The sequence below is a fragment of the Motacilla alba genome, chromosome 8 (genome assembly GCF_015832195.1).
Source record: "Motacilla alba alba isolate MOTALB_02 chromosome 8, Motacilla_alba_V1.0_pri, whole genome shotgun sequence".
Lineage (NCBI taxonomy): Eukaryota > Metazoa > Chordata > Aves > Passeriformes > Motacillidae > Motacilla > Motacilla alba.
Window position 1 is genome coordinate 5,906,730 of NC_052023.1, and position 27,101 is coordinate 5,933,830.

The 27,101-nt window shown below is 44.3% G+C and overlaps 1 protein-coding gene across 1 annotated transcript; it reads left to right on the forward strand.

The window, feature by feature from the left end:
- The first annotated feature begins 573 nt into the window (after positions 1–573).
- On the forward strand, positions 574–26,965 carry NRDC (nardilysin convertase). Its single transcript, XM_038144865.1, has 31 exons — positions 574–933; positions 4,897–5,203; positions 5,393–5,474; positions 6,036–6,189; positions 7,892–7,965; positions 9,379–9,474; positions 10,390–10,512; positions 11,952–12,009; positions 12,958–13,031; positions 13,226–13,295; positions 13,656–13,733; positions 14,166–14,286; positions 14,365–14,423; positions 15,021–15,075; positions 16,299–16,403; positions 16,657–16,780; positions 17,277–17,363; positions 17,943–18,062; positions 18,802–18,853; positions 19,959–20,109; positions 21,099–21,226; positions 21,550–21,712; positions 22,388–22,419; positions 22,705–22,843; positions 23,246–23,293; positions 23,612–23,664; positions 24,283–24,366; positions 25,285–25,375; positions 25,657–25,773; positions 26,001–26,090; positions 26,290–26,965. Exons 1-31 carry the CDS (start codon positions 590–592, stop codon positions 26,482–26,484), a joined length of 3,474 nt encoding a protein of 1,157 aa, XP_038000793.1. The 5' UTR covers positions 574–589; the 3' UTR covers positions 26,485–26,965.
- The last annotated feature ends 136 nt before the right edge of the window (positions 26,966–27,101 follow it).

The window sequence follows — 27,101 nt, forward strand, 5'->3', positions numbered from 1 at the left end:
CCAGGGTTGCTGAGCCGAGAGGGAGAGCAGCGCTCCCGCTGCCGCTCCGTCGGCACCGCAGTGTGAGGGGGGAAAAGGATACCCACGAACCGGAAAGCGCAGAGAGCCGCCGAAGGGGCAGGCACAAAACAAAGAGCGGTTTCTGTCCTGCAGCCTCGGCGCCGCTCGGGACACGCCGCGCTCCGCCTTCCCGGAACAGCGACCCCGGGCCCGCCATGCTGCCCACTGCCGGCCCGAGAGCTGATTGGTCCTTGCAGGCTTGAGCGACAGCCAGCCTGGCCAATCGGTGAAGGAGCTGAGGGCAGGAGGCTGGCTTCCGCCAGCTGGCTGTTGGACTATTCCAAAGCGAGAGCAGGGGAGCGCAGCTCAAGCGGCTGGCGAGCATACTCATGGAAACGTGGCGGCGCATGGAGCAGTCCCCGAAATCTGGATCCAGTCTTCCGCCTTCTCCTCATCCCTCTGATTTCTCTGCCCGCTCCGCCCGATTCCTGAAAGGGACCACATCCTCCCTTTCACTCCCCCATCTATGGTTTCCCCCACCCGCTCACGCCGGCAGCCTTGTCTCCACCAATGGGAGCGCCGCGCAGACATGCGCATGCGCAGTCTCGCGGCCGCCCTCGCTCGGAGCGGGCGGGCGGCGGCGGCCGGGGGTCCCCGCGGGCGGGCCGTGGCCGGGGGCTGGCGGCCGGGACGGGCCGTTGTCCGGCCGCTGTGGAGCGGCGGCACCGCTGCCATGCCCGGCAGGAACAAGGCGACGTGCGGCTACGGCAGCCCGGAGCTTGCGGTGGGGCAGCAGGCCGCGGAGGGGGGCCGCGACGCCGGCGGCCGCTCGCCTCACGGGGACGAGGAGGAAGAGCGCGGCGGGGCCGGTCCCGAACACAACCTCGGTGACCCCGACATCGTCAAGTCCCCCAGCGACCCCAAGCAGTACCGGTGAGGGCGGGTGCGGGAGGACGGTCTGCCGCCGGGGTCTGCCCGGGGACCCCGGGGAGTGGAAGCCGGGCTGGTGCCGGTGGCCGGGGCGTTGGGTCCTGTCTGTGGTGAAGGGCGGCTGGCGGCTGTGTTCGTCCTGAGGGTGCGCTGCCCGGTGCGTGTGCGGGCACGGGGCGGGGGGGTCGGCCCTTGTGCTCAGGCTGCTCGGTGCTGGGTGTTCTCCGGGCACGGCAATGCCCGAGTCATGTTAGTTCGCAGCCCTCGGCCCGGCAGCTCCTCTCCGAAAGCGTGACTTAAGTATTTCAGAGCAGATCCCAACTTAAAAGCTGTTACTCTTCGTGTTTTAGATGAGTTTCTCAGTTTTAACGCAAAAGTATCTGTGAGTTGAGGCAAAATGCTTTTAGGCTGCCATTTTGCTGGTGTTTTTATTTCAATATTTCTGAGTAATGCCCCGAAAACTGATGAAAGAGATCAGCTTCCCTGAGCACAGCCCACAGCGTCTGTGGCCCAGACCCACGGAGAGACTAGGATGAGAACTCCAGCCGAGGTTGAGCTTGTTGGATGATGCAAGGCAGTCTGTTCTTGAGAGGACACTCTGATAACTTCTTCCTGTAAGACAGAAGATTATCCAGCCCTTGTTAGAGCTGCTTTTTAAAATTTATCCTTACTTTTCACGATGTCTAATCTGTGCAGCCAGTGGAGAATCTGCTGCCTGAGCCTGGAGGCGAAGTTTGGATTTGCAGTGACATTGGCTGACAGTGAGATTCCCTGCTGGCTGCCTGAAGAGCACTGTGCCCATTGGCTCTGGGAGAAACTTGCTCCCTCCCTTCTTGCCCTACTTCCTTGCTGCTTCCTCTGGATCTCTGCCTGCCTCTCCCGATGGCATTAGTCATGCTACTTTGTGGCAGGCTTGTCCTCCTGCAAAGCTCACAGTGCTGATGCTGTCAGGTTAAGAAACTCCTGCCTTTGCTGCCTGAAGCAGCACACTGGTGGATGAAGCTTGGGAAATCCATTGGAGGCTGTCACTACCTATTTTGATGCTCAGGAACCTCCTCTGCATGTGAGAGTTGGAGAGAGTGTTTGCTTATAGCATAAACTAGTACCAAAATCTTGCAGAAATCCTACTGTCCATTCTTAAAAGAATTTTTCAGTTGGAAGCACAGAACTGCATCCTTTCAGACTGAATTCCATGTGTGTGAAGTGAGCCTGGCAGAGTACAAACTTTGTCCTTATGGAAGAGAAGTTCAGTGTGTCTGGAAGCACAGCCACGCTGCACCTGTGTCCTGGTGTGATGTCCCAAACCTCCTGAGGGAGTGTCCTGGCAGGTGATGTGGTGATGCTTGCACATTTTCCCCTCTTCACGTTTCAGTGATGTGTGCTGCAGCCCAGTCACAGTGGACTTAGTGTCTGTGTCTGGTGACATCAGTCTTAACTTAATGGAAAATGTCTTATTTTGCCTTCTCAAATAACATTCACAAAACCAAGGGAGCTCTGACATAGATTGCAGGGTGTATTTTCAGAAGTGGGTTTGTTGGGACAAAATATTTGTCATGATAACAGTTTGCTCATTAGAGCTGTGACTTTGTAGTTATATTTACCAAAAATGTATGTTTTATTTACATTCATCCACATATGGAATTTCATGGTCCTGTATTTATGGTCATTTGTGAAATTATAGCATTTCTCTCAGTGTTTACCATGCAGTGATATGTGTTTCAATACTAACTTCTAAACAATTGTCAAAGAAAAACTTTGTGTGAGAACAATCCTGCTTAAACTTATGCAGGAGACTTAAGCAGTATTTTTAAGAATTTGGATTTTATAATTTGGCCTTACTTGCATCATTGCTGTATAGTCCTTCAAAAAAGCAATTGGACTGTGCTTGCCTCTGTTTCTACCTTATGCCATTGCATTTTTTGTACTGTATTTTGCATAGTGGTGGATATTAGTTACATTTGTCCTTTTCCATTGGACTGAAACATGGAAAAAGTAAAGAACACCTGTGTGAGTGGTGCCTGTGCTCTGGATAACCTAAGCTGTTTAAATCGTGCTGGAGTGAAATCCGAGAGCCTGCCGCAGCACCGGCCGTGGTTCAGCCGTGTCCTTGCTGCCGGCTGCTTTCTGTCCTGTGTGCAACACCCACGAGCCTCCAGATGAGCAATGTAAAATTAGTATAATCTGCTCCATTAGCTTAATGGGGCTCTGTGCAGAGGATCAGCAGGAGCTGCTGGATACACCTGGCTGAGCAGCTTTATGGCACCTTGTTCCTCGGGAAGAGCAGCCCTGCTCTGTTCTCTGCTCTCCACCGGTGCTGGGGGCCGGGGTTCTCCAGGAGCTGTGCAGACCTGCAGGGCAGAGTTTGTGTGGAGGAGAAGGAAGTGCTGGAAGGTGCTGTCTGTGGCTTTGGCTCTCAGCTAACCAGAAGCTGAAGCACCCACGTGTGCAGAGTGTGTTTTAGTACATTCAGGAGTGCTGCAGCTGTGCAGTGGGACACATACTCGGTGAGAACGGGTCACAAATTTTTGTGAATTCGCAAAAGTTTTTTCACAATGCAGGAGGATTAACTTTGTTCATAGACATTCCAGCACTCTCTGTGCCTCCTGCAGTTGATCAGAGCATCCCTGCAAGTTACACAGTGTGTGCTGTAGTTTGAATGAGTTCAGATGCACTTGTGCTTTTGGGTGGAGCAGATTTGTCCTGCTCAGCAGTTTTGCAGCAAGGAAACTGGGTGTGTTCATGACCACGAAACCCTGGCCCAGAGTAAGCTCTGTTCACCTCCCTTTGGGTGACTGGTCATGAGTCATAACCTTAACACAACTATCAGGCTTTGTTCATTAGCTTTTTCATAGACTTGATAGTCAGGAGCTGTGTCCACAGTGCAAGGTTCTGACCTGGTACAAACTCGGGGGTTGGAGTAGATGACCTCTAAAGGGCCCTTTCAACAAAGACTGTTCTGTGATTCTGTGCTCTGTAACTCAGATTTTTCTGGGAGCGTGGGATGTGACCATGGGTTTATTTTATTCTAGCTTGCTCTTTTTTTTGTGTGTTTCTGCCAGATCAGATACCACAGGTCTCTATCACACTAGTTCATAGGGTGGGTGAAGTATTTTCTGGACCAGCATTCCTGCTTTTCTGCTGCTGCTGCTGTATTAGCCAGTGCAAGCTCCTGGCAGGGATGCTCTGGCTAGTTTGATAAATTGTGACTCTGTTCCAGATTTGATGGTAGATGAATACTGATGAGGGCTCTTGTAGTGCAGAGCATTGGTGCTCACAGTCCTCAGAGCGAAAAGTTGTAGAAGGGTGCTGCACAGAGGGCTTGTGGGGTTTTATTTATATGTGTACACACATGTTTAAAAACTTCTGTGCATGTTTAAACATGCACAGAGAACTGTTTATTGCTTCTTGATAGGAACCCAGCCAGTTCCCTGTGGCTGGTTCTGTGGAGCCTGCAGAGGAACTCTCTCCTTTCTAACACTTGCCTGCTACATCTGCAGACCCCATCTATTAAAAACCATTGATGGAAACAAATCAAATCAAATGCTCTGGGGCCTACTTAGAAGCAAAAACTTAAAATCTTCATTCTGTCACATCATACCTGTTTCCAAGAGTCTGACAAGCCTAAATGATGATTGAAGTTCAGGTTTGCCTGTCCTGAGTGCATGAAGCGAGTGCTAATAGCTTAAATGTTTCACAAAGAGAAGAATAAAATCCAGAATCAGTGAGCTTGACCTTATGGGGAGAAGGGCTTCTCCTAGTGCCCTGAACTGCTTCTTATTCCTAGAGCTGTGGAATAGCAGAAGAATGTTTTACTATCCTGTTCTAAAACTGCTCAGTCTTGGCTACCATTAGATTTTCATTAGGAAATCACTCTCAAAGTATTACAGGAAATAATGAAATTTTTACAATTCTGAAAATTCAGACTTAGGAAATGAATATATTCATTGCACAAAATTTCTCTTTCAGGTATATCAAACTGCAGAATGGCTTATGTGCACTTTTGATTTCGGATTTGAATTACTTGGATGGTGCCCCAACATCTTCAGAGGAGGAGGAGGATAATGATGATGACTCTGAAGAGGGCAGTGATGAATATGATGACTCTGGAGCTGAGATCGAAGATGGCAGAGAAGATGATGATGAGTGTGATGAGGGGGATGAGAGTGAGGACAGCGATGGAGGTAATGAGGATTTCAATGATTCTGACGACAGTGAATTAGAAGAGCTGGCTGAAAAGGAAGAGACAAGAAAGAGAGGATGTTCAGAAAAGCAGGTATGTACTTAAAACTGTAGGGTGCAAAAATACATAGTGAACTTTTCTTAAGGTCTGAAACCGTGTGATTAGGTGTTCAGACGAGACCTTTTTATTGTGCCTGTCCCAATTGATTCATCTTGTTCTTCTGTCATTTTCCTGAAGTGTTTCTTGAAGCAGCTTTTACTGAGAATGTTGTATTTTCTCTAGTCTGCAGCAGCCCTCTGTGTTGCTGTTGGCAGCTTCTCTGATCCTGAAGATCTGCCTGGATTAGCACACTTCCTGGAACATAGTATGTATCTGCTCCTGTTTCATCTTCTCCAGCTTCATGCAAAATGGGTGCTATGTAGCTCTGCATTTGTGAAGTATTTAGCATCAATTCCTAATTTGGCTATTTGAGAATTTATTTTCATGAGCTTGTGATTTTACACAAATACTGACTTAGTAAAGAGTTCTTAATATGGGAGAAGGTGTCTCATTCACTTTGCCAAGCTGCGCATTAGCTCACACCAACTTTAGTTGTTACCCTTTAAAATGAGGGGAATTATGTTACCTGTGGCTCTGTAGACCAGGTTGGAGCTACAGACATTTGTCTCCTGGTAAAGGGCGATGAATTAGTAATGTGGACACAGAAACCACGTGAAGTTTCTGACCAGGTGTGTTTCAAAATACTGTTCTTGCCTGGCCTGGCTGGGAGGGCACTGTTGGAGGCAAACTACAGCAGGTACTGGGCAGATCACCCAGGCTTCCTCTGCCTCTGAGCTGTGGGTCAGTCACAGAGGGGTTGCTCTAGCTGCAGTCAGGATTAACAGGTTAATGTCATTTTGGCACTGTTGGTGATTTTTTGTTGCAGTGGTTTTTATGGGCAGTTTGAAGTACCCAGATGAGAACGGGTTTGATGCGTTCCTGAAGAAACACGGGGGCGGTGACAACGCCTCGACGGACTGTGAGAGGACAGTGTTCCAGTTTGATGTGCAAAGAAAGTACTTCAAAGAAGCTCTGGATAGGTAACTTTGTATGAATGGTGATTAGGTGTTAATTAATGTCTGCGTGTGCCTCAGGAACTTGGGTGTAGTTGTCCAGTTCTTCATTTTGGGGTGATCAAAGCTGTTGCTGAACTTCCATAGCTACCTGAGCTACAGCAGTGATACTGAATATAGGAAAGAGCTGTTTCCCTTTGGATATGTTGCTGGTTTTTTTGCTGTGGGATTATGTAGGACCCATGTTTAAGTCTTAACACATGCTGTTCTTTGGTTGTTTTGGCACTCTTAAACTGGTAGCATTGATGACAGGAGAAATGTTATGCAACGTGACAACTGATCAGAGGGGAAGTGCTCCCAGAATCCCAGTGACTCATCCTTTGAAATGTCTGTCCTGGTATAGTTACTGTTTTTTCTAAATTGTTAGTTTGTTTCAGGCAGCCTTCAAAGTTATGGTACAATGTGTGTCTCAGAAGGAGGCATTTAACCCCGTGCAGGTTATTCACTGCTGAATGTCTCTTTTGCCAGAAAGTGCTTAACTTGCTCTTTTGTGCTTTTGGAACAACAAAGCTCCACTGGTTGGCATGGTTTCCTTCAGTGAGAGGAATTTCTCACTCATAGGGGTGTAGCTGAATATTCTTGATGCCATAAAATACCTCAGGAGGAGAATAGGCTCCACTGCAAATTTACTTCGACACAAGAGCAAGCCTTTGCACATTTTTCCAAGTATAACCTAAATTTTACTTTACTAGGCCAATTTCAGCTTCCATTTGCAGATTAATTCAGCTTTTTAAGATGTTTGGAAGTGCAAAAGAATAAAAAAATATGTAATTGCAATCTGTCACAACAGCTTGCTTAGTGCAGAGGGAAACAGAAATGAGGAGTTCTGTAGGACAGCTTTTCATACAAAGGAGATAAATGAGTGCTGAGGATGAATTCTGCTCATTCAGCACTTGTGGATCTGAAGAAATGGAAAGACATCACCTTTCAGTTGTCTTCAGTGTAATGGGTCTTCTGGCCATAGAACTCCATCACGGATATATTACTTTTAACCTTTTATTGCTCCTAACCTTTTGCTTCAGCCAGTTCAGTTTTTCATTAAAAAACCCCAGCAAACAAAACAGAACTATTAGATTCTCTGGCAGCCTTCTGCAGAGTCTCCATGCACTGCAGATCTCTCCCTTTCCAGTGCTCTGCTCTCTCAGGATACAGAAGAAATTTATTTGGATGACAACGCTGACTTTTATAGAGATAATAAAATTGTAATGGATATTGAAACTTGTGTTTCACAACAGTTTGTTTCTTGGAGTTAGGAAGAAACCTCCCCTGTGGTCATGTTGTTCTTGAGGAACAACTGGGATTCCTCTGAAGCATCTGATGCTGGTCCCTGTCAGCTCCAGATTCCAGACGTGGTGGATCACTTGTCTCATGTGGTGTGATCATTCTTAGGATGTAATGCAGATAGTCCTGCACCCATTAGTGCCAGATCCTACTGCATCCAACCAATTCAGTCCCACTCTGGAGCTGGGAAGCCATGCCTTTTGCTTTCTGATGACTTTTGTCTTTCTTCAAGACATTATAGTCAAGAATGACATAGGTTGTATTAAGTCCAGCAACTTTGTAAACCAAAATAGTAGATGTAATTTAATTTAATGTAAGTTAATTACTGGGGTTTTGCCCTAGTTTAATAGACACTGAAGAAAAATATATTAATTTTTCTGTTCCACAGGTGGGCACAATTCTTCATTCACCCATTAATGATCAGGGATGCAATAGATCGAGAAGTGGAGGCTGTAGACAGTGGTAAGTAAGAGAATCTTTTCCTGTGTGTTTAGCTCATCTTTTTAAAACAAAACCTGCTTTGTAATACTGTTTATTGCTTTCTGTGTTGCACTCCCCTTCTAAGGACTTCAGTCAACTTCACATAACTTGCCAGAGAGATTAAACTCTTGAATTGAAGCTTTGTGGCTGTTAGACATCAGTGGCTTTTAGAGGAAGAAAGACTGGATGTGGTGCCAGCACTATGAGAGTTTACCCTTGCATTTTCATTAATTGGAAATTAATAATCTGAAGTGATTTGGCAGTAACTGGCAGGGCAGTTACATGAGCACGTGGATGCTCTGCAGTGAACAAAATGCCTTTATCTCCAGCACAGCCCCAGAGCTCTCTCCAGTCCTGTGCAGAGTTAATACAATAAGTTGAGGTGGTTTTACTTCTCTCCTTATTCTAACACCTGAATAACTAAAAAGTCACTTCCCAGAAGTAAGGTAAACCAGGCACAGAAGCAAGTGGATTGTTAATTTTCTTATATGTGATGGATACTCCCAGACTGCCTCTAAAATGTCACTGTTTTAGGAAAAAATAGCAGCTGTCCCAACTAGGTCAAATATTTATTCCAAGTAATTTTCTTTATCTGCCTTCTGGCAAGGAAAAGTGGGTGATTTGATCTTTGAATTTAGATAAAAGTCAGTGTAAACAAGGACCTGCCTTTGAGTTAAGGTGTGGTTCTTCAGCAGCTTCAGCCATTTTACACCTTGGTGGTGCAGAACCAGTCCTTGCCTTGCAGTGACACCATGGTAATGTGCTGCCCAGGAAATGGTGTCAGCTTGCTGAACTGGCTGCAGGAGAGCCCAGCCAGGAATTAGTTTGCAGCTCTGCTGTGCATGGTTGTTATTACCAGCAAAACAGGAATGGGAAAATGCAGTTCAGGAGGGTGAATTGATTTTGGCAGAGCCCCATATTTAGATTAGTGTAAAGTGGTTGTAAAACTGCATTTTTAGAAACTTATCTTGTTCACTTTTCAATTTCTTATTTCATTATTAGGCTAGGGGTTGTTCTGTGTGACATATGGTAGGAACAGGTTTGTAATTGTTCTCTGGCTCTTACTGCAGGGCCTGATCCTGTACAATATTGATAGCCTTTTGTCCCTATTGAACTTAACATGGAGCATTCAGACAGGACAAGTTGGTGCTTTACATGCTTTTCCTTCTTGACACTTCCTTTACTTCTCAGCAATGAGCTACATTTTTCCTCTTACGTTCATTACTACTAGCAAGTCTTTCTTATTTCACTACTGCATTCATGTATTAAAAGAAATTCCAGACTGCATCTGTGTGGTATGTCTCCTTTTCAGTTTGGCTGGGATTTGTGCTTTGTTTTGTGGGAACGTGATGTCAAACTTTGATGCATGCCACTGCAAATTCTTATATTTAACAGAGTATCAGCTTGCAAGGCCCTCTGATGCAAACAGAAAGGAGATGTTATTTGGGAGTCTTGCCAGGCCTGGACATCCTATGAAGAAATTCTTTTGGGGTAAGTCCTGAATTTCTGTTATAAAATGGTAATGATACTTAAACTTTTAACCACTTAGAAGTTTGAGTGGTTAGATGCACTAACATAAACTGCCATATCACAGCAACCATTAAACTTGTTCAGAAGAGTTCAAGCAATTATCCATTTTACAGGAAAATGGTTGGGAATAAAAGCAGCTGTCTCCTTTTTAAGATATTTTTCTTTCTGGTACTGCTTTTTGCTGTGTTATAACTGGGTGCCCAAGGTGTATAATTATGGAACTTTCTCTTAACACAAAGGTAGTGCTCTCTGAGTCATCTCCATCTTGCTTAAACTTGGGATTTTTTGCTATTAGAATTTCTTGGAAAAATAAATTATTTCTAGTTGTTTGTCAAGGGAGGCTTTTCAAAGTGAATAATTCACTGTTGAATTTCTGGAAGTTAGACCTTCACAGCCATGTGAAGGGAGCAGAATGGAAATTTGTCCTTCTCTTGGACAGTCCAGTCCTCTCTCCCTCGTGATGCTGATGAGTGTGTAAATAGCAGTGTGACTGATGGGTATTAGAGTTACCAGCTTTGAAGTGTAGCTTGTTTTTATAAATTTCTGTGGTGACATACACTGAACTTCATATTGCCTCCTCTTTTTCCCTCTGCTGTTCTGGAAGTTCCATTGGCGAGGGAATGACTGGCAATACACAGATGTGATGATGCAGGAGGACTCTGACTTTCCTTGTCATAAAAATATCAGCTGTCCTTTGGATAAGAACCAGAGATTAGAAAATACCCAGTTTCACTTAGCACTCCTTTCACTCCAGATTTCTATTAGGTATTTTTAATGTGCTTTACCATGATTAGACCTAGGGAGGAAAGTGAATTCTCACCATGTGTGTTCTTGCTGTGTGGATAACTAGCCCTGCCTCCCCTGTGATGTTTGCAGGTAATGCAGACACCCTCAAGCACGAGCCCAAGCTGAACAATATCGACACCTACACCAGGCTGAGGGAATTCTGGCAGCGCCATTACTCTGCTCACTACATGACTTTGGTTGTCCAGTCTAAAGGTAACACCAGTTGCTCCTTAAAAACAGCCTCGTTGCTGCTGTTGGTGCTTTTGGAACCAGTCCAGCTGTAGCCCAAGCCAGTCTAGTGGCTTGTCCAGTTCTGCAGAGGGTATTTATATGTAGATTTTAGCCTGGTTTCCAAATGAAACAAGACCTGAGCAATTGTGCTGTGTCATTATCATCCTGCTGCTTCTTGAGAAACCTTTTGAGTGGGTTCCATGTTAACACAGAAGGGAAAATCTCAAAGATAACATTTCAGAAATAATCTTGTAGCAATGAAGAGTCAAACCAGTTAAATTAATTAATGCTGCTGATTTCTCTGTCATCAACAGTGGAACTCCTCAGCAAGTGATGGGGAGTCTGGGACTGAATCTCCCAGTTGTCTTGTTTGTCTAGGAGGAGTAGAGGTTCTATTTTTTTCTCCCATAGCTTGAAAAATTCTATAAAAATGGATTAGAACTTTATTTCAGGGGAGAACTGCAGACCTATGGGTTGTTTCTGCTGAGAATAGAAGAAACACATTTCTCAGAAGTTTTTCAAGTTAGGTTTGTGTTTAGGGAGGAGTTTTGTTGAATGCTAAAACTGATTACAATTCCCATCCCTAAAATGGAGATGGTAATAAGAGAGGCATTCTTTCTTTTCTTCTCCTTTGCTTTTAATTTTGGTCTAGACACTAAACTGCTTAGGGTGCTGAATGCCTCTTGAATAGTCATTTAGCCAATGATTGTAATATCTTGTAATATTTTCTATGTAATAGAAAATATTGTAATTTTGTAATTACAATATTGTAATATTTTCTGTGGTGTTTGGGAAGAAAATGGTGGTAACTGATAACCAGCCAGGTCACTTTTGTATTTCCTTCTCTGTTAAAACAAACCCAACAGCGAATCCTCCCTCTACCCCATCCAGACTTTTTAACTGCTGCTGTTTACATATACAACATCACTTTTGGAGTTCAGAATAGTTGCTTAAACAAGAAAAGTTTTTATTTTAAAAAAACCTTTCTGGTTTGTAACTTATTTCCCTCAGAAGAGAGGATGGGGAGAAGGAATCCTTAGAACTGCAGGACTGAGTTTGAGGGGGAAAACTCCTGTGTGTAATCTGGAGAGACACAGAACGAGTTGCAAAGTCCTGGTGATTTTGTAGATCCCTAAGACAGTAATTCCTTTTGCAGTCACTGCAGCTGAACTTCAGATCCCAGTTGTGTCAGCCTAGGATTTGAGCCCCCTACACAAACCCAGAGCTGTGGCCATGGATACAGCTCAACAAATGTAAAGAATTGGCTCAAACCAACAGCTTTGAAGTTTATAATTTAGAACATTGCAGTTTTGAAATACACTGACTTGCAGCCTCTTTGAAATAACTGAACTGGTGAGATAAGGTAACTTGTCTTAGATCTTGAGGAAATTGCATTTCTGTCTTTCTTCTCTCTTTTTTAGAAACACTGGATACATTGGAAAAGTGGGTGACAGAAATCTTCTCTGAGATCCCAAATAAGTAAGATTCATTTGATGTATAAAGACATTGCAGATGATAAAATTATCTCTTCTTAAAATGGCATTAAAAAAATTCCTTACTGGAGAAGCAAAGGAAATTACCATTTGTTAATTAACATTCTTATCTGGTGAAAAAAAAAGGCATCTTTTTAAATAAAAGACCACTGTTAATTGTTCCAGGAAGACTTTGTTTCTACTCAATAATTATTTAGGCTGTGAGCTGTGTGGTGCTAACTTGAAGCAGTGTTTGCTTGATATGTGCTGATGCCTTGACTTTATGATAAGTCATTCAAACTTAGATTATAATTTCACATTGCTTATCTTTGCTTTGTGTCAAAAATAATTAGAAGCAAAATTAATTAACATCCTATCTGGAATTTAAGTGTCATCCTTAGGGTGGCAGTGGGTTAGAAATAAATCTTTTTTTTTAGTGGTTCACTCCAATATGCCCTCTAAAAAGGGAGTCTGCAAAAGCTTTGCTAACTTGAAAAGCATTTTTTCCCTTTTGCAAGAGATTTATTTCTGTGGTGCTTGGAAATGCTCTTGTGAGAGCCTAATGCCATTCAGAGACACATTGTCTGTCCTGGCCATACCCCTCCTCATCCCTCCTGCCCCACAAGACAATCCATCAGGATTCCTTGGGTCCAGGGTGAACGCAGGATGTTGTTTGCTGTTCTTGGCTGTACACAAGCAGATTTTGTGCTTCTTGTACAGAAGGAAGGGGAGGTGTTGGGGTGGTATCCACATCTTGGTTATTGCTCAGTTGTGTGAGCAGGCTGCCTACCAGGGAACCTCCCTGGGGCTGGGGGGAGGCTGGACTGCACCCTTTAAAAAGGGCCCTTTCCAGGCTCTCTGGTGTCCTGCAGAGCTGTGGTTCTGATGCCTTTGAATATCTCAGAGTAGCCTTGAACCCCTGCCAGTAACATCACACTTCCATTTTGCTTTCAAGTGGTTTACCCAAACCCAGCTTTGGCCATCTGACTCAGCCTTTTGACACACCAGAGTTTCACAAGCTTTACAGAGGTAAGTGAAATGGATTTAAATGTTTTGAATACCTGAATGCTGAAAAAAAAAATTTCTCTGGGTGATCCAGATACTTTGTAGAGTAATTCTGTGTGGTTTTAAATAGTTTTTAACTATTCTTTCTGCATTATGTAAAATTTCTTATCTATGTCTCATCATGTATATTTCTAGTTAATCAATTTATTTGTGTCCAGTTGTTCCAATCAGGAAAGTTCATTCATTGACCATCACTTGGGCACTTCCCCCACAAGAACAGTATTACAGGTACACTGTGCTGCATTTTACTTCTACCATGTTCATGCTGTGAATAATTTATTGATTTTTTGCAACAAACCAAAGAATCTCATTTACTTGTCTAACTGATTACTTTGGTTCAGCTAAGGGGGCATTTTAAAAATGAATTAAACTGCTGCAGATACAGTTCCCTTTCCTCACTGCCTCAGATCAGTCATTATGTTCTGAACTCCCACACTTTCACCTTATTATCTTAATTCTGCCTGAAAATGCAAAACTTGCCCTGAAAAAAGAGACAGTGCATATTTTAGTCATTAGCTCAGTGATTTGAATTCTTTCTGTGAAATGTGTTACCTCCTGGCATCTAATCTCCTCCAAACTTTCTCTTAGGGTGAAGCCTCTTCATTATATTTCCTGGCTGGTGGGACATGAAGGCAAAGGCAGTGTTCTTTCTTTCCTTAGGAAAAAGTACGTGGTTTTTAAGCATGGTTATTAAATGCTTTGATCTCATTCAAATACAGATAAACTCTTATTTTGTGTATTTTTATTTTCTATAATGTAAAAGCAGGCCAAGCCTGCCTTTTTTATCAGTGTTTTGTAGTGATATTCTGTAAGGTGATGATAAACCCAAGTAAGAAATAAATGGGCTTTTTGTCTGTGACTCATGGATCAGCAGCATCTCTGACTGATCTTTGAGATCTCCAAAAGGTTACTTGGCTTTTTCACTGTTTTTCTTTAATTCTGTATCCTGAGGTCACATCCTTAAACTGGAAAGGCTTTGTGTAAGCTGTAAATGAATTGAAAGCCTCTGAAATAAAGATACCCTGTGATATACTGCTTCTAGCTAAGCTCAAACAAGCTGAAAGGATTATTTAATAAGTATCTTTCACTCTTCCATAGGTTTTGGGCCCTTGCATTGTATGGAGGAAATGGAGAGACAGGATTTGAACAGAACTCCACTTACTCCATCTTCAGCATTTCTGTGACTTTGACTGATGAAGGTTACAAGCACTTCTATGAGGTATGGTGTCCTGCAGCTTGTTTTCCCTGCTGTTTCCCTAAGGTCTGGAAAAATGAACCTGTTCCTTTCTGTCTGCAGGTGGCCCACGTTGTGTTTCAGTACGTGAAGATGCTGCAGAGAAGGGGGCCGGATCAAAGGCAAGTGTTTGCCACTCCAGCAGATATTTGTGGTGGTGTCCTTCTCCATTATCCTGTTATTTGCACTTTTTGTGGAGTTCCTGGAGCATAAACAGGAGTCACTAGTAAAACTTGTCTGTGTGGAAAACATGTCAGTTTGAAAAAGTTTAAAAAGAAATTTTCTAAATGTTTATGCTTATTTCTTGGTGGTTTTCAGTTTCACTTATTGTGATGTGATTTCCTTCAGTTTAGTAAGCTGGACTCTTGTAGAGGTCAGGTGCAGTTTTGTGTTCATTTGAAATGAATTTGTTGAGCCAGGTCTGTGGAAGTCAGGAGTGGGTGTCCTTGTGTTAGCCTTTATGTTAATTTGGGATCAGATTTTGACTCTTGTTAGTTAACTTTTTTTTTCTCTTTGGAAAATAGAAGAACTTTCTGCCAGTTCTGAGAAATGCCATTTTGGGAAGTGCATTTAATATTGGCTTCTGTGTCTTATACCTGAGTGAATCATCGATCTCACCATTGATGCCTTTCCTGGAAGGCTTCTTTTTTAAGATTCTTGGTAAATGTTGTGGAATAATGGAGAAAATCCACTTTTATTATCTTCTTCCTCCTTTGCAGAATATGGGAAGAAATACAAAAGATTGAAGCTAATGAATTTCACTACCAGGAACAGGTATTTATCCACTGTTCTGAAATAAGTAAACCATGAAAAGTAATTATCTTTTCATTTTGAAACACATTTTCAAAGTTCTATTCGAGAAGAAATACATTGTGCACTTAATGAGGCTATATTTGGCTGAAAAGAGATATATTCTAGGCAGAGAAATACTGAGATTTTTCACTTACAGAATTTAATGTTGGTGTTTTATTCCTTAACTGCTAGGCAAGCTCTTTCAGTTTAAACTTTCTTACTCCTACTACATTTAGCAATGTTTTGTTTCTTACAGGTAACTTGTTTTTTTTTTTTTTTTCTTTGAATGGCACTGAAATTTCCTTTTGGGAAAACAAATCCATCCATAGAAATATCACATACAGCAGGAACATAGATTTGTGTGTGCTTTTGTGACAGGGTTTTGAATCCCAGAGGCAGAAGAATGGCTTAGTTGTGGAACCCCAGTTTTCTGCTGGTGGATGGAGCTGTGCTAAGGAATGATGGTCTCACAGGCAGGGCTTGGCATGAATGGTTAGAGGGTGCCTAGGAGGGGTTTGATGTTTCCTCAGGTGTGTGTTGTCTAAGAAATCCTTGGGCATGTTTCCCACTACATTTACAAGACACGGATGTGCCAAGCTCAGCTCTTTGCAGGTGTCTGTGCTCTCTGTCTGAGCCAGGATCTGTGCAGTCCTGTGCTGGCTGGTGCAAACACCCCTAAAGCACTTAGCAAGAAGAGGAGCAGCCTGGTCCTCCAGGCAGCCTTACCCTGCTAAAAGGCAACGTGTATTTCATGTTCAAACAGGAGAACCTCCTCCTCCTCACCCTGCACATCATGGCAGGGAGCTGGGGAAAGGAGCAGAGCCAGAGGTACTCGTGCAGCAGCTGCACTTCCTTGCTTTGTGCTTTCCAGGTCACTTTAAATCTTGAATTGTTGCAGGGTTCTGCCTGTGTCCCCTGGAGGCAAGGAGTGCATTCTGCTGGGTCTTTAACTTAGATTCCATGCCTGTAAACTGCATAATCAAGGCTTCTTCTACAAAGATGATGTGTCTGATTCTCAGAGGAGACTGAACATTAGATATGGTTATGAAATATATTTAATTTAATAACTTAAATGAAATGCTTTAACAAGCACAGCATCCAACACATGCGCAACATATCTGACTAGTCAAGCTCTTCTCAGAACAGAAAATTGGTATCTTGGGTTTCTAATTATGTGACAAATAGCTTTATTTCTTTGCTTGCAGACAGATCCAGTTGACTATGTGGAAAACCTTTGTGAGAACATGCAGTTGTTTAAGAAGGAAGACTTTCTGACAGGAGACCAGCTCTTGTTTGAATACAAGCCAGAGGTAAATGTTCTTTGAACTCTGATTATATGTTTTGATGTAAGGAAAACATGTGCATACTGTGTAATACAGGCATTTGTAATTAAACATAATGCAGGCACAGGTTTTGTATTAATTGAAACACTTGTTGTATTCAGAAACAAATCTGTTTTGTAAGCTTTTATGTCTTGCTCTTCCTGCATTCCAACTGAGAAGTCTTTGCTGGCTCAGGCAGTCAGAGCTGCATTTGAACTGAAATATTGTCTGAAACTTGTAGATCATTGCTGATGCCCTGAACCAGCTCAGCCCTCAGAGAGCCAACCTGGTGTTGCTGTCTGCTGCCAACGAAGGCCAGTGTCACCTCAAAGAGAAGTGGTTTGGGACTCAGTACAGCATGGAAGGTAAAGCAGCAGCAGGAGCTGAGAATGTCTGATTCCTGCATTACAGGAAGTGAAAGGGTGACGACACAAAATACAAGTGCATTGAAGTGGGGAAATGAATCCTCAGTGCTTCATTGAGCTCACCATGAGTCTCTGTGCCACCCAAACCTGCTCTTTGGCTGCTGCCAGTGGATTGCCACTCCTGCAGTTCCTTTGGGAGGCAGAGCTCCCAGCGAGCTGCACTTGGCTGCCATTCAGGGGAAGGAACAGCAATGGAGCACAGGGTGTAGGGGGAGCTGGGTTACTGAGGCAGACTTGATTTTATTTTTAATAGGGCTGCTTCAGTCCTGCTCCAGAAGATTTTGTAGGAAGGGATTTAGAAAGAGTCCTGAGGAATGGGGTGATGTTAAGAAACTGCTGTGATACTGCAGATCTTTCTGGAGATAGGGAAAAGATGTCTGGAAATAGGATGGCCTTCCCTTCCTGTTGAGCTAATGCATTTCATGGTTTTTAACAGATATCGACAGGTACTGGAGTGATTTATGGGACAGTGACTTTGAGTTAAATCCGGATTTACACCTTCCAGAGGAAAACAAATACATAGGTAAGGCACCTGGGCATGAGTGAAGTCTTCCCCAGTGATTTATTTGAGAATTTGCTGTGGTTTAGAAACAACCAAAACTGGTATCAGCCGGTTTTTGCAAATTAAAAAAACATGAGCACTCTGTTCAGCTGAATTTTATTTACTCTTCTTTTATTTATAAGCTTAAGAACTGAGTTATTTTAAGGTATATAAAATTACAGATTATATATCCATAACAGAGCAGGCCTCACAGTCACTGAGAGTTAATACAGAGCTTCAGACACCTTAGAAGAGAATTTTATTTGCTTAATCCTCCTGTTTCTGAAAGCATCTAAATACCCTCTGGCTTTGTTGCCAAAAGCAAATGAAATGAAAGCCAGGACTTGTGTCCACTTCTGCTCTGCTTCAGCCACTCTTCTGGTGTGGAAGTGAAAAAGAGATGTTCTTTGGGTCCAGGAAAGTACTGTCACAAATAATTTAGAAAACTGGAGGGGGAAAATGTATTTTTTGATACTTTTGAAGATTTGGATGAATTGAGGCTGATTGTGTCTGTGAAACACACTTAACATGTGGTTTTGGTGTGCTTTTTCTCTTTGTTAGCCACCGACTTTGCTTTGAAAGTTGCTGACTGCCCTGAAACAGAATATCCAGTCAAAACACTCAGCACACAACAAGGCTGTCTCTGGTACAGGAAGGATGATAAATTCAAAATCCCAAAAGGTAAATGCCTGAGGGCTTTCTGAATAGCAAGACCCTGTTTTTACCAGCTGGAATTTATTTGAAGGCAAATAATCCGTAGTAGTGTTCACCATTTAAACTGAAGTGCTTGCTGTCAGCTCTTCCATGGTCCTTTTGATATGTTTATGAGCTACAATAAAACAGAAGCAGGTGAGCTAAGGCAACAAAGACACCCTGATGATACCTCAGGTTGAAAAGTGGAATCACTGAAATTTACTGACTTCTGAACAGTCTGTGTGGGAACAGGATTGGGCAGACAGAATATGCTGCTGAGACAAGGGCTTGAGAAGGAAGGAGCACATTAATTAGAAGGGACATAGTCTCTTCTACAAGAAGAGAAAAATACAGCCTGGATCAGAGACAAGGGTGTAAAATATATTGCTGCTTTCAAGCAGAATGTCACAGTTTTTAAGTGTCTCTTAAACAGATGTTCTGTGAAGTTTTCTTTTTCTATTTATAGTGGTCATGCCATGGGAGTATTCTGCAAAGCACAGCTTTATTTTCTCATATTTGGTACTTCAAAGGGAAGATTTTTGGAGTAAGAAGGAGACATTTAATGATGACTTAAAATAAGAAAAAAAGTGTTATAGATGAATGACCAATGACCATTTTCATTAAACTCAAATTGTCACCAAAGAGCAACTTGATGGAAATATATTTGAGTTCAGAAAGTTGTCACTTTCTCTACAATTGCTCATTGAAATTTCCTTTTCCTCCCCAGGTTATGTTCGATTCCATCTGATCTCTCCATTGATACAGCAGTCTGCAGAGAAGTGAGGATTGTATTATTTATGATTACCTTGCAGAGTAACTAAATTACCATACCTAGTGAAAAACTGGGAAGAGACTTTCATTTTAAGCAGGAATAGAATAAGGTGTCCTTTTCTCACACCCACCTTCCTTGTGGTTTTATCTGCAGTTTGGTGATGGTTCTGCAGCAGGTCCTGCCTGTAGCCAGCAGATGTGTGAGGAGTTCATGGTGTGGTATTCCCCAGGGCAAGTCTGGGGAAAAGCCATGGAACAGCAGCAGTGCTCAGAGAAGGAGCTGCTCCTGAAAAGAGCAGTCCACAGTCATGTCCTGAGCACGTCCCAGCATCCTGGGAGCCTGCAGGAGCAGGGGAAGAGGCTGCAGCAGCCTTGAGAAACCAACTGGGGTCAGGCAGAGCTCTGGGTGCCATTCTGGGTCTGCTGCACTTGGCTTGCCTCAGGCTGCCATTGCCACTTGTGACCAGTGTCACAGTGCTGTTGTCATAAGCCTGCCAAGACCTGCACAAATCATGTTTTGGGAAAGCCTTTTAAAATCTGTTTTCATGAGGAGTGTTAGTTTAATCTTTGAATTGGAATCCAGGCAATAACAAAAACCTGAAAGCAGGGACTGCAATTGCCAGGTTGTGTAGCCTGCTTTGCTCTAGCTTATTATTATTTTTTACCTTGGTAGATAAATAATCATCCCATTACTCAAGTATGGAGCATAACCGAGTCTATCTGTCCCCCATGCCTTTACACAAAGTGAAATAATTTCATTTGCTGTGATTTTTTTCCATGTTTTGAGCATTGTCTTGTTAAAATGTGCATTCTTACCTTGAAGAAACCTTAAATCTTGTGAAGCTAGAATTTTTCGTATTTCAAGGACATCCTGACACATTGCTGAATGTCCAGATCATTTTTAAGTAGTGTCATGTGCTTTTTGCTCAAAGGGAAACCTGCATTCTCTATTTCTGTTTTCTTGGGAAAATTTCTTTTTGAATCTCATTTTACACAACTCCCATTTCTGTTGGAATTCACTGCACGTACCATCGAGCTCACTGGGCTTAACTTTCATATTTAGCCCATCCTTTTTTCCTTTCTTTTTAACCCCCTGCCCTTTTCTCCCTCCAGCATAGTCTTGTTTGATACATTTGTAAACATCCTTTCCCACAACCTGGGGGAACCAGCTTATGAAGCAGACGTGGCTCAGCTGGAGTACAAGCTGGTGGCTGGAGAGTATGGCCTGATCATCAGAGTGAAAGGATTCAATCACAAACTACCTGTAAGCTCTGCTCCTCTCCTCACTGCTTTCATGCCTGCAGCTTTGCAGTGTGTGTGCTTTTCTGGAGCTCTGAATGGTTGGATGAGATGTTTTAAATAGAAAAATTGGTCTCTGGCAGGGTAATGTAGCAAATGTGCTGCTTTTTCTTGTATAAAGATGGAGTTGTGTGAACTTACACAAGCTCAAATTACTGACTTCAGGCTGACTTAAATCTTCCTTTTAAGTAATAATTGTATCTCCATGAAAATTTTATCAGCTTTTCCTATAAAAAGAGCTTTGTGTCTCCCATGGCCATAAAGAGGATCGGAACCTTTCCATTTCTAAGTCTGGAGAAGGGTGTCTGAAAAGAGATTTTGGTTTCAATTTGACTTTGGAGGTCCAGCTTCTGAACATGCTCATTTTGGGTGCAGATTTTCTGTGTTGGCTTCCTGAGAGGATAGGGGATCCCTGTTCCCATTCCCTAAATTCATGTAAGACATGGCAGGCACAGAGAGGACACAGTGAGCCATTAAATTCCATTGCAAGAGCTTTGCTGGAGCTTTAAGACCATTAATCACCTGTCAGACTTATTAATAGGAGTTTTAGCAGAAAAAGCCAAATACACAAGCAACAGGGTCTGAATATTCTCTTTTTTAATCCTGAATGATGTCTCTGTTGTGGTGTCATTGTGCTGGTCAGCTGTAAAAGGAAAAAATGGAATATTGAATACAGAAATGTTGGGGGTTCCAGGCTAGATTTGTTTCAATGGAATGTGGGAACTCCTGTTGATTTGGGATATTGAGCTTATTCACTGTGTAAAAACACTGCCCTTCTGAAACAGTCATTTGGGATAGAATTGTTTAGTGAAGAACATCTGGCAGAATGCAGGAACGTGCTTTAGTAATGCTCCATGTCTCAATAACGATAATTTTATTAATGATAATTTTATATTATTGTATAGCATTAAATTAAACCAACAAAAACCCCAGTTGAAACTGTTCTCTTTACAGCTTCTGTTTCAGCTCATCATCGATTACTTGTCTGACTTCAGCTTTACTCCAGCAGTTTTTGAAATGATAACAGAGCAGCTGAAGAAGACATACTACAACATCCTCATTAAACCCGAGACTCTGGCCAAGTGAGTTCTGGGGGAGGGCAGCAGTGGCTGAGGCTGAGCTGAGGAGCTCAGGGGTCCGTGCTCTGTGCTCACGGGGCTGTTTGCAGGCTCTGCTCGTGCCTTAGGGAGCCCCAGCAGCTCTGCAGCAGCGGGGCAGACGCGTGCCAGAGCCGACAGCCGGGGAGCCGCTGTCCCGCAGTGAGCTGGAGCCAGCAGCGGCTGCTGGGGGAGGGCACAGCCAGCCACGGGCTCCTGGAGCCCTCTCCCTGTCTGCAGTCAGGAGTGGCATCTCTGGCAGGCAGCAGCTCCTGCTGAGCCGTGCCTGTGTCCCCGTGGCCCTGCAGGGACGTGCGGCTGCTGATCCTGGAGCACGGCCGGTGGTCCATGATCGACAAGTACCAGACGCTGATGAAGGGGCTCTCCATCGACGCCCTCTCCGCCTTCGTCACTGCCTTCAAGTCACAGCTCTTCGTGGAGGGTCTCGTGCAAGGGAACTTCACCAGCAGGGTGAGTGCAGCCCCGGCAGCCGGAGTGCTCACACTGGGCTTTGGCACACTGAGCTCTGATGCTGCCTCTGCTCTGGCAGTCTGGAGTCTCATGGGTACTGGGCAGCTTCACCTCCGACACCTCAGGAGTGCTCCTGGGGATAAGCCAATGGCAGTGCACAGTTGCCAGTTTGAACAGAAGTTTCCAGGAATTTGGATTTAAACTGCTGATAGGAAAAAATGTAGTAGATGTCTGTAATGTATTTCTCCTGTTGCCACCATTTTTTATATTGTTTGGTGTATCGATATATTTGATATGGAGAAATTCCCACAGTGGTGCCACAGGAGGAGGCTTCTCTCAGAGCACATTTATCCTGGGAATTTGACTGCCTGCATGGTTTGGTTAAACCTCACTGAGTGCCAAACACATGGAGTAAGGATAGCTGGTGCTATTTCTTTGGCTCGTGCCTTCTCCTTCTGGAGAAATGCAAAAAGCAATGTGGAGACTCTGCAGTGTGGTGCAGAGGAGGCTGGAGGGACTGGGGACAATGAGAGGAAGCAGGGAGGTAGGGAGCAGGACAGCTCAGCTGTTTTTTGCCTGGGACTCACTCTCTCAAGTGCTGTCCTGGGGTGTGTGGTTGTGAATTGGGGTAATAATTATCTTCTAAATTAAACTGATGTTTGCTTTCTTCCCTAGGAAGCGAAGGATTTCCTGAATTATGTTGTTCAGTGAGTATCTCTTGACTCTTTAATTGCTTATTGTATGAAAACTATAATCAAGATAAGATTCTTTTCTGGAGGAGGGAGTTAGAGTGGGAGTGCTGAGAAATTCCCTTCTTCCCTCTGGTGTTTGCAGGAGGTGGCTGTTGATGGTGGCAGTTTAAGCAGACCTAGTTCTGGTTTGGGGAAGGGGAAAATAATGTCACACCAAGTGTGTAAATGTCTGAGTGTTGCTCTGGTTTTGGCCGAGGTGTGAGCAGGTGTTTGAAGTTGTGCTGTTTGTGCTCCCCCCAGAAAGCTCCACTTTGCCCCCCTGGCCCATCCCTGCCCCGTGCAGTTCCGGGTGGTGGATTTGCCAAACACCCACCTGCTCTGCAAGGTGAAAACTCTCAACAAGGGCGATGCCAACTCCGAGGTGACAGTCTATTACCAGGTAACGTGTGCTGGGGCTGTGCTGGCCTGGTCCCTCTGGCACCACCCCTCCTTGAGAGCAGGCTCTGCACAGGCATGTCACAGAGGGGACACACACACCTCATGTGAGCACAGGCCCTGTGCCCCAAGGCTCAACCCAAATGGGATTCCCTGAATTCCAGTTGGGGGTGTTCCCTGAAGCCTTCCTTCCTGTACTGGTGCTGGGAGCTGGGTTAGTGCTGTGGTGGCTTCCTGGTGTCCCCAGCTCTGATCTTGGGGACCGGGCTGGGCCTGTCCCCTCAGAGAAAACCAGAACATCCTATCTGTCCCTGCTGTGAACTGTCCCTCAGTGCTGCAGTCCAGGCTGAGGTGTGGCCTGAACAATCACATTAAACCCACCCTAAATTCTTCATTCTCTTTCCAGTCAGGTGCCAGGAACCTGAGGGAATACACCCTGATGGAGCTGCTTGTGGTAAGTTCATGTTTGTGCCTCCTAACTCAGCACATTGTCCCCCCTGAACACTGCTTGGAGCTGAGGCCACGGGGCTGAGTGGCCCCAGGATGTTCCTGTTGCTGCCTCTGGCTGCAATGTTTGGGTGGATGTCCCCAAATGCTGCAGTGATGGACACTCCAGGAGACTGTTCCTGTAGCTCCCAACCCACAGGACTGAGCCCTCTTAGGGCAGTGGTTGTGGCTGGCCAGGGGCACTTCAGTGTCCCCGTGCTCTGTGTGGAGCCCATGAGGGGCTGCAGGGCAGTGTCACCTCTGCTGTGCCTTTGTGCTGTTTCAGATGCACATGGAGGAGCCTTGCTTTGACTTCCTGAGGACCAAGCAGACCCTTGGGTGAGTTCACTGGGAGGAATCCTCCTGCACCTGCTCCTACACTCCTGCTTTGAGTGGACTCTGGTGGTGTCACTCTGGGAATCCTTCCTGCACAGTGGCTAATCCTCAGTTGCTGTAATGGAAACAGCAATATCAACACTTCAAAACCAAAAGCACCCATCAATACAAGGTGCAAGCCGAGTTGCTTTTGACTTCTGTAAGAATTGCATCCATTACCAGTGTGTTAACTCGGAATTATTCAGCATAAAGTTGTTCCTTGCACTTCCACACTCAGCCCCCCTTCCCCAGGGCTGTTTTCACAGCAGCTCTGTGGTGCTGAGCAGCCTCCCTCAGAGGCACCCTGCTACCTCAGGAAACTGGAGCAGGCTTTTCACAGCTCTGGGTCTCTCACTCTGCTTGATGAGTTTGCAGGAACCCAAATACGAACACTCCCAAGTTTAAAAGGATTTCCTAAAGCTGAGAAAACACCGAAACGTAGCAATGCAGAAAACAAAGAAAATAAGACTGTTGCAAATTTAGATCTCAGATTTTTCTGTCTAAAGTACCAGCACTGTTTTAACTTGCAGCACGTCCTGTAAATGAAAAGTTAATTGTGCTTGTGTCCTTTTTTCTTTTAAGCTACCACGTGTACCCCACCTGCAGGAACACTTCTGGGATTCTTGGCTTCTCAGTCACAGTGGCAACCCAGGCAACTAAATACAAGTAAGTGCTCTGTGGGGAAAGTTCTTCCAGCCCTGGCTGTGGGAGTCACCTGCTCCCAGTTAAGGGTTCCCTCCTGTTTCAGGCCACAGAGGGATTTTTTAATTCAAGGGGATGTCAGAAGGGACACTGCTGACAGTCACAACATCCTGACTCAAAACCAGCAACTGAATAAAACAGTAGCCTCAGGCTGCTTAAAACTCCAGTGGTCCTGACTTGAATAGTGAAAAGTAATCTCAAGACTAAGTAAAATATCCCCCTGCCCTTTTGAAGCTGTTCTGCCAGGAGAGTTCAAATGCTGTAAATCCTGTCTAGCTGTTCTTGTGGCTCATGGTCAGCAGGCACAGCACTGCTATGGTTTTGTTCAAACCCGGGCCTTTGAATTACAAGGGTTATGTGAAGGGAATGCAGGGTTATTTGAAAAATGTGCCACTTTTGAAAAATAACACTGTGTCAGTGAAAGCTTAATTAGCACAGTGCTGCTGCCTCTGATTTTTACATTTGGACACTTCCACTACTGAGATCTGTGTAATCAGTGAGGGTTTTAATGTGTCAGAAACCTCAGGATCCATCACACCACATTCCCTTTCAGTCCTGATCCCGTAGCTGCTAACTCTGCCGTGCTCAGGGCTGCAGCTGGGGACACCAGAGCAGGTCCCCAGCAGAGCAGGTCCCCAGCAGCATCACAGCAGTGGCTCCTGGGGTGCCTGGGCACCAGAAGTGCCTGTGTAGAGCTGAAAATGAGAGCACTGCCCAAACTGACCACCAGGTGTTCTCAGATGAGTGAGCTTTTCAGGGGATGAGGGAAGTGAGCCTGTCCCTTCCTCATCATGTGGGGTCTGCTACTTTACCCCTTAATAGTGTTTTGTGGATTTTTTGTTGTTTTTTCATGCCTAATTTAATTATTTGTTTCTCTTTTAGTTCTGAATTGGTTGACAGGAAAATAGAGGAGTTTCTTTCTTGCTTTGAAGAGAAAATCAAGGATTTAACTGAAGAGGCATTTAGCACCCAGGTAAAACGTCATCTTGAAAAGCTTTTTTGAACTGCATGATTCAGTTACAGCTCTCTGGTGATTTCCTGAGGTTTTCTGGACAAAGGCCTCACCTTTTAAAACCTGCCTCTTGCTGTTCTGCTGTTGTTCCCTAAACATTCTCTGGCCATTTGCAGTTCAGCTCAAAAAGCAAGGAGCCACCTCGTTAATGGAATTCAGCTTTTCTTTCAGCTGCAGTGACTGTGATGGTAAATTAAGGTAGTGTTAAACCCATTAAAGCTAATTGTCTTTTTCTCGTGTAGGTAACAGCTTTGATAAAACTGAAGGAATGTGAAGACTCCCACCTTGGGGAAGAAGTGGACAGGAACTGGAATGAAGTGGTGACCCAGCAGTACCTGTTTGACAGGCTGGCACGGGAGGTGGGTGTTCTGCAGCTGTGGGACACAAAAACCACACTGGCTTTGCAGCACTTTCAAAGGCATAAATGGGATTTATGCTACTAGTGACACACTGGGCCTAAAATTGCATGCTATTTTTAAAAGGTTCTTTCATCCCATGGGGTAGAGGTTGCAGAGGAAATACTTTTATGTTTAAAATGACTTGAATCACCACTGTGCTGCTAAAACCTCCTTCCTGTGGGTTTCAGATTGAAGCTCTCAAGTCTATTACACAAGCAGACCTGGTCAACTGGTTCCAAGCTCACAGAAGCAACCAGAGGAAAGTGCTCAGTGTACATGTGAGTGTCTGTCAGCTCCTGTTGCCACCTTCAAGCAGAGTGCAGAGATCTGTGCTGTAACTTTTACTCTGGTTATCCACATTTTCTTCATTTATAAGTAGTGTTCTTGTTAGAATTGCATTTCAGTATCTCAGGTTAATTGATGGGGCAGAGAAACACTGAGTGAGATCCCAATTTCTCTTCTGGTACCTTTTTCCAGGTGATTGGATATGGAAAGCACGAAGGGGACTCAGAGGTGACAGCTGTCTCAGGACAGAACTCTTCATCTGGTGAAATACCTCATCTTGTTTTATTGCCCCCCTCCTCTTTGATGCGTGACATCACTTCCATCAAGGACATCAAAGCCTACACATCAACTCTGAATGTTCTCCCTTACCATAAAATACTGAAATAAAACTGATACCTTGCCCTGCCCTGCTGTGTAATACAGGTGCTTTCTGCAACATCAGCATTACAAACCTATTTTTATTAAAGCAGAGCTGTAGTGGTAGCTGGGATGAAGAGCCCATTCAGACACTGAGGAAGCTTTCTTTAAGTTTCCAGCCAACCTCTCATCACCTTCCCAAGTTCATTGAGAAGAGGCACAGCCCCGACTTCCCCACAGGTGCCACGCTCTGCTCTCCAGCTGTCTGGAGCTGTGGGCTCTGCCTCTGTGTCCAGCCTGGCTTGCACCATCCCTGCAGTGCAGCAGCTCCTCGACAGCAGTGACAGCTCCTCAGGAAAGGATCTGCAGCGCTCCCGGAGCAGGGACAGTGGGTGGGACGGGGAGAAAAGCCCAAGGCTTCCATCTCACACTGCTTTTTTAGTTTTTCTGTATGTGCAACATAGACAAAATTAAGGTGAAATCAAATAAAAGCTAGACTTAACTGTGGAGAGAAAAGAAGTTTGATTGTTACATCTAGCTACTTAATCATTATGAACTGTAGCAAAAGCACACAATGTTCCTGATGTGCAGGCAAGGCTGGATGTAGAGTCCAGAAAACTTCTCCTGTGGATGCTGCAGATGCTCAT

Coding starts and splice junctions, on each gene's coding strand:
- NRDC (XM_038144865.1), top strand. CDS start 590: ATGCGCATGCGCAGTCTCGCGGCCGCCCTCGCTCGGAGCGGGCGGGCG. Junction 20,110..21,098: donor GATTCAATCACAAACTACCT/GTAAGCTCTGCT, acceptor TTCTCTTTACAG/CTTCTGTTTCAGCTCATCAT. Junction 23,665..24,282: donor AGGACCAAGCAGACCCTTGG/GTGAGTTCACTG, acceptor TTTTCTTTTAAG/CTACCACGTGTACCCCACCT.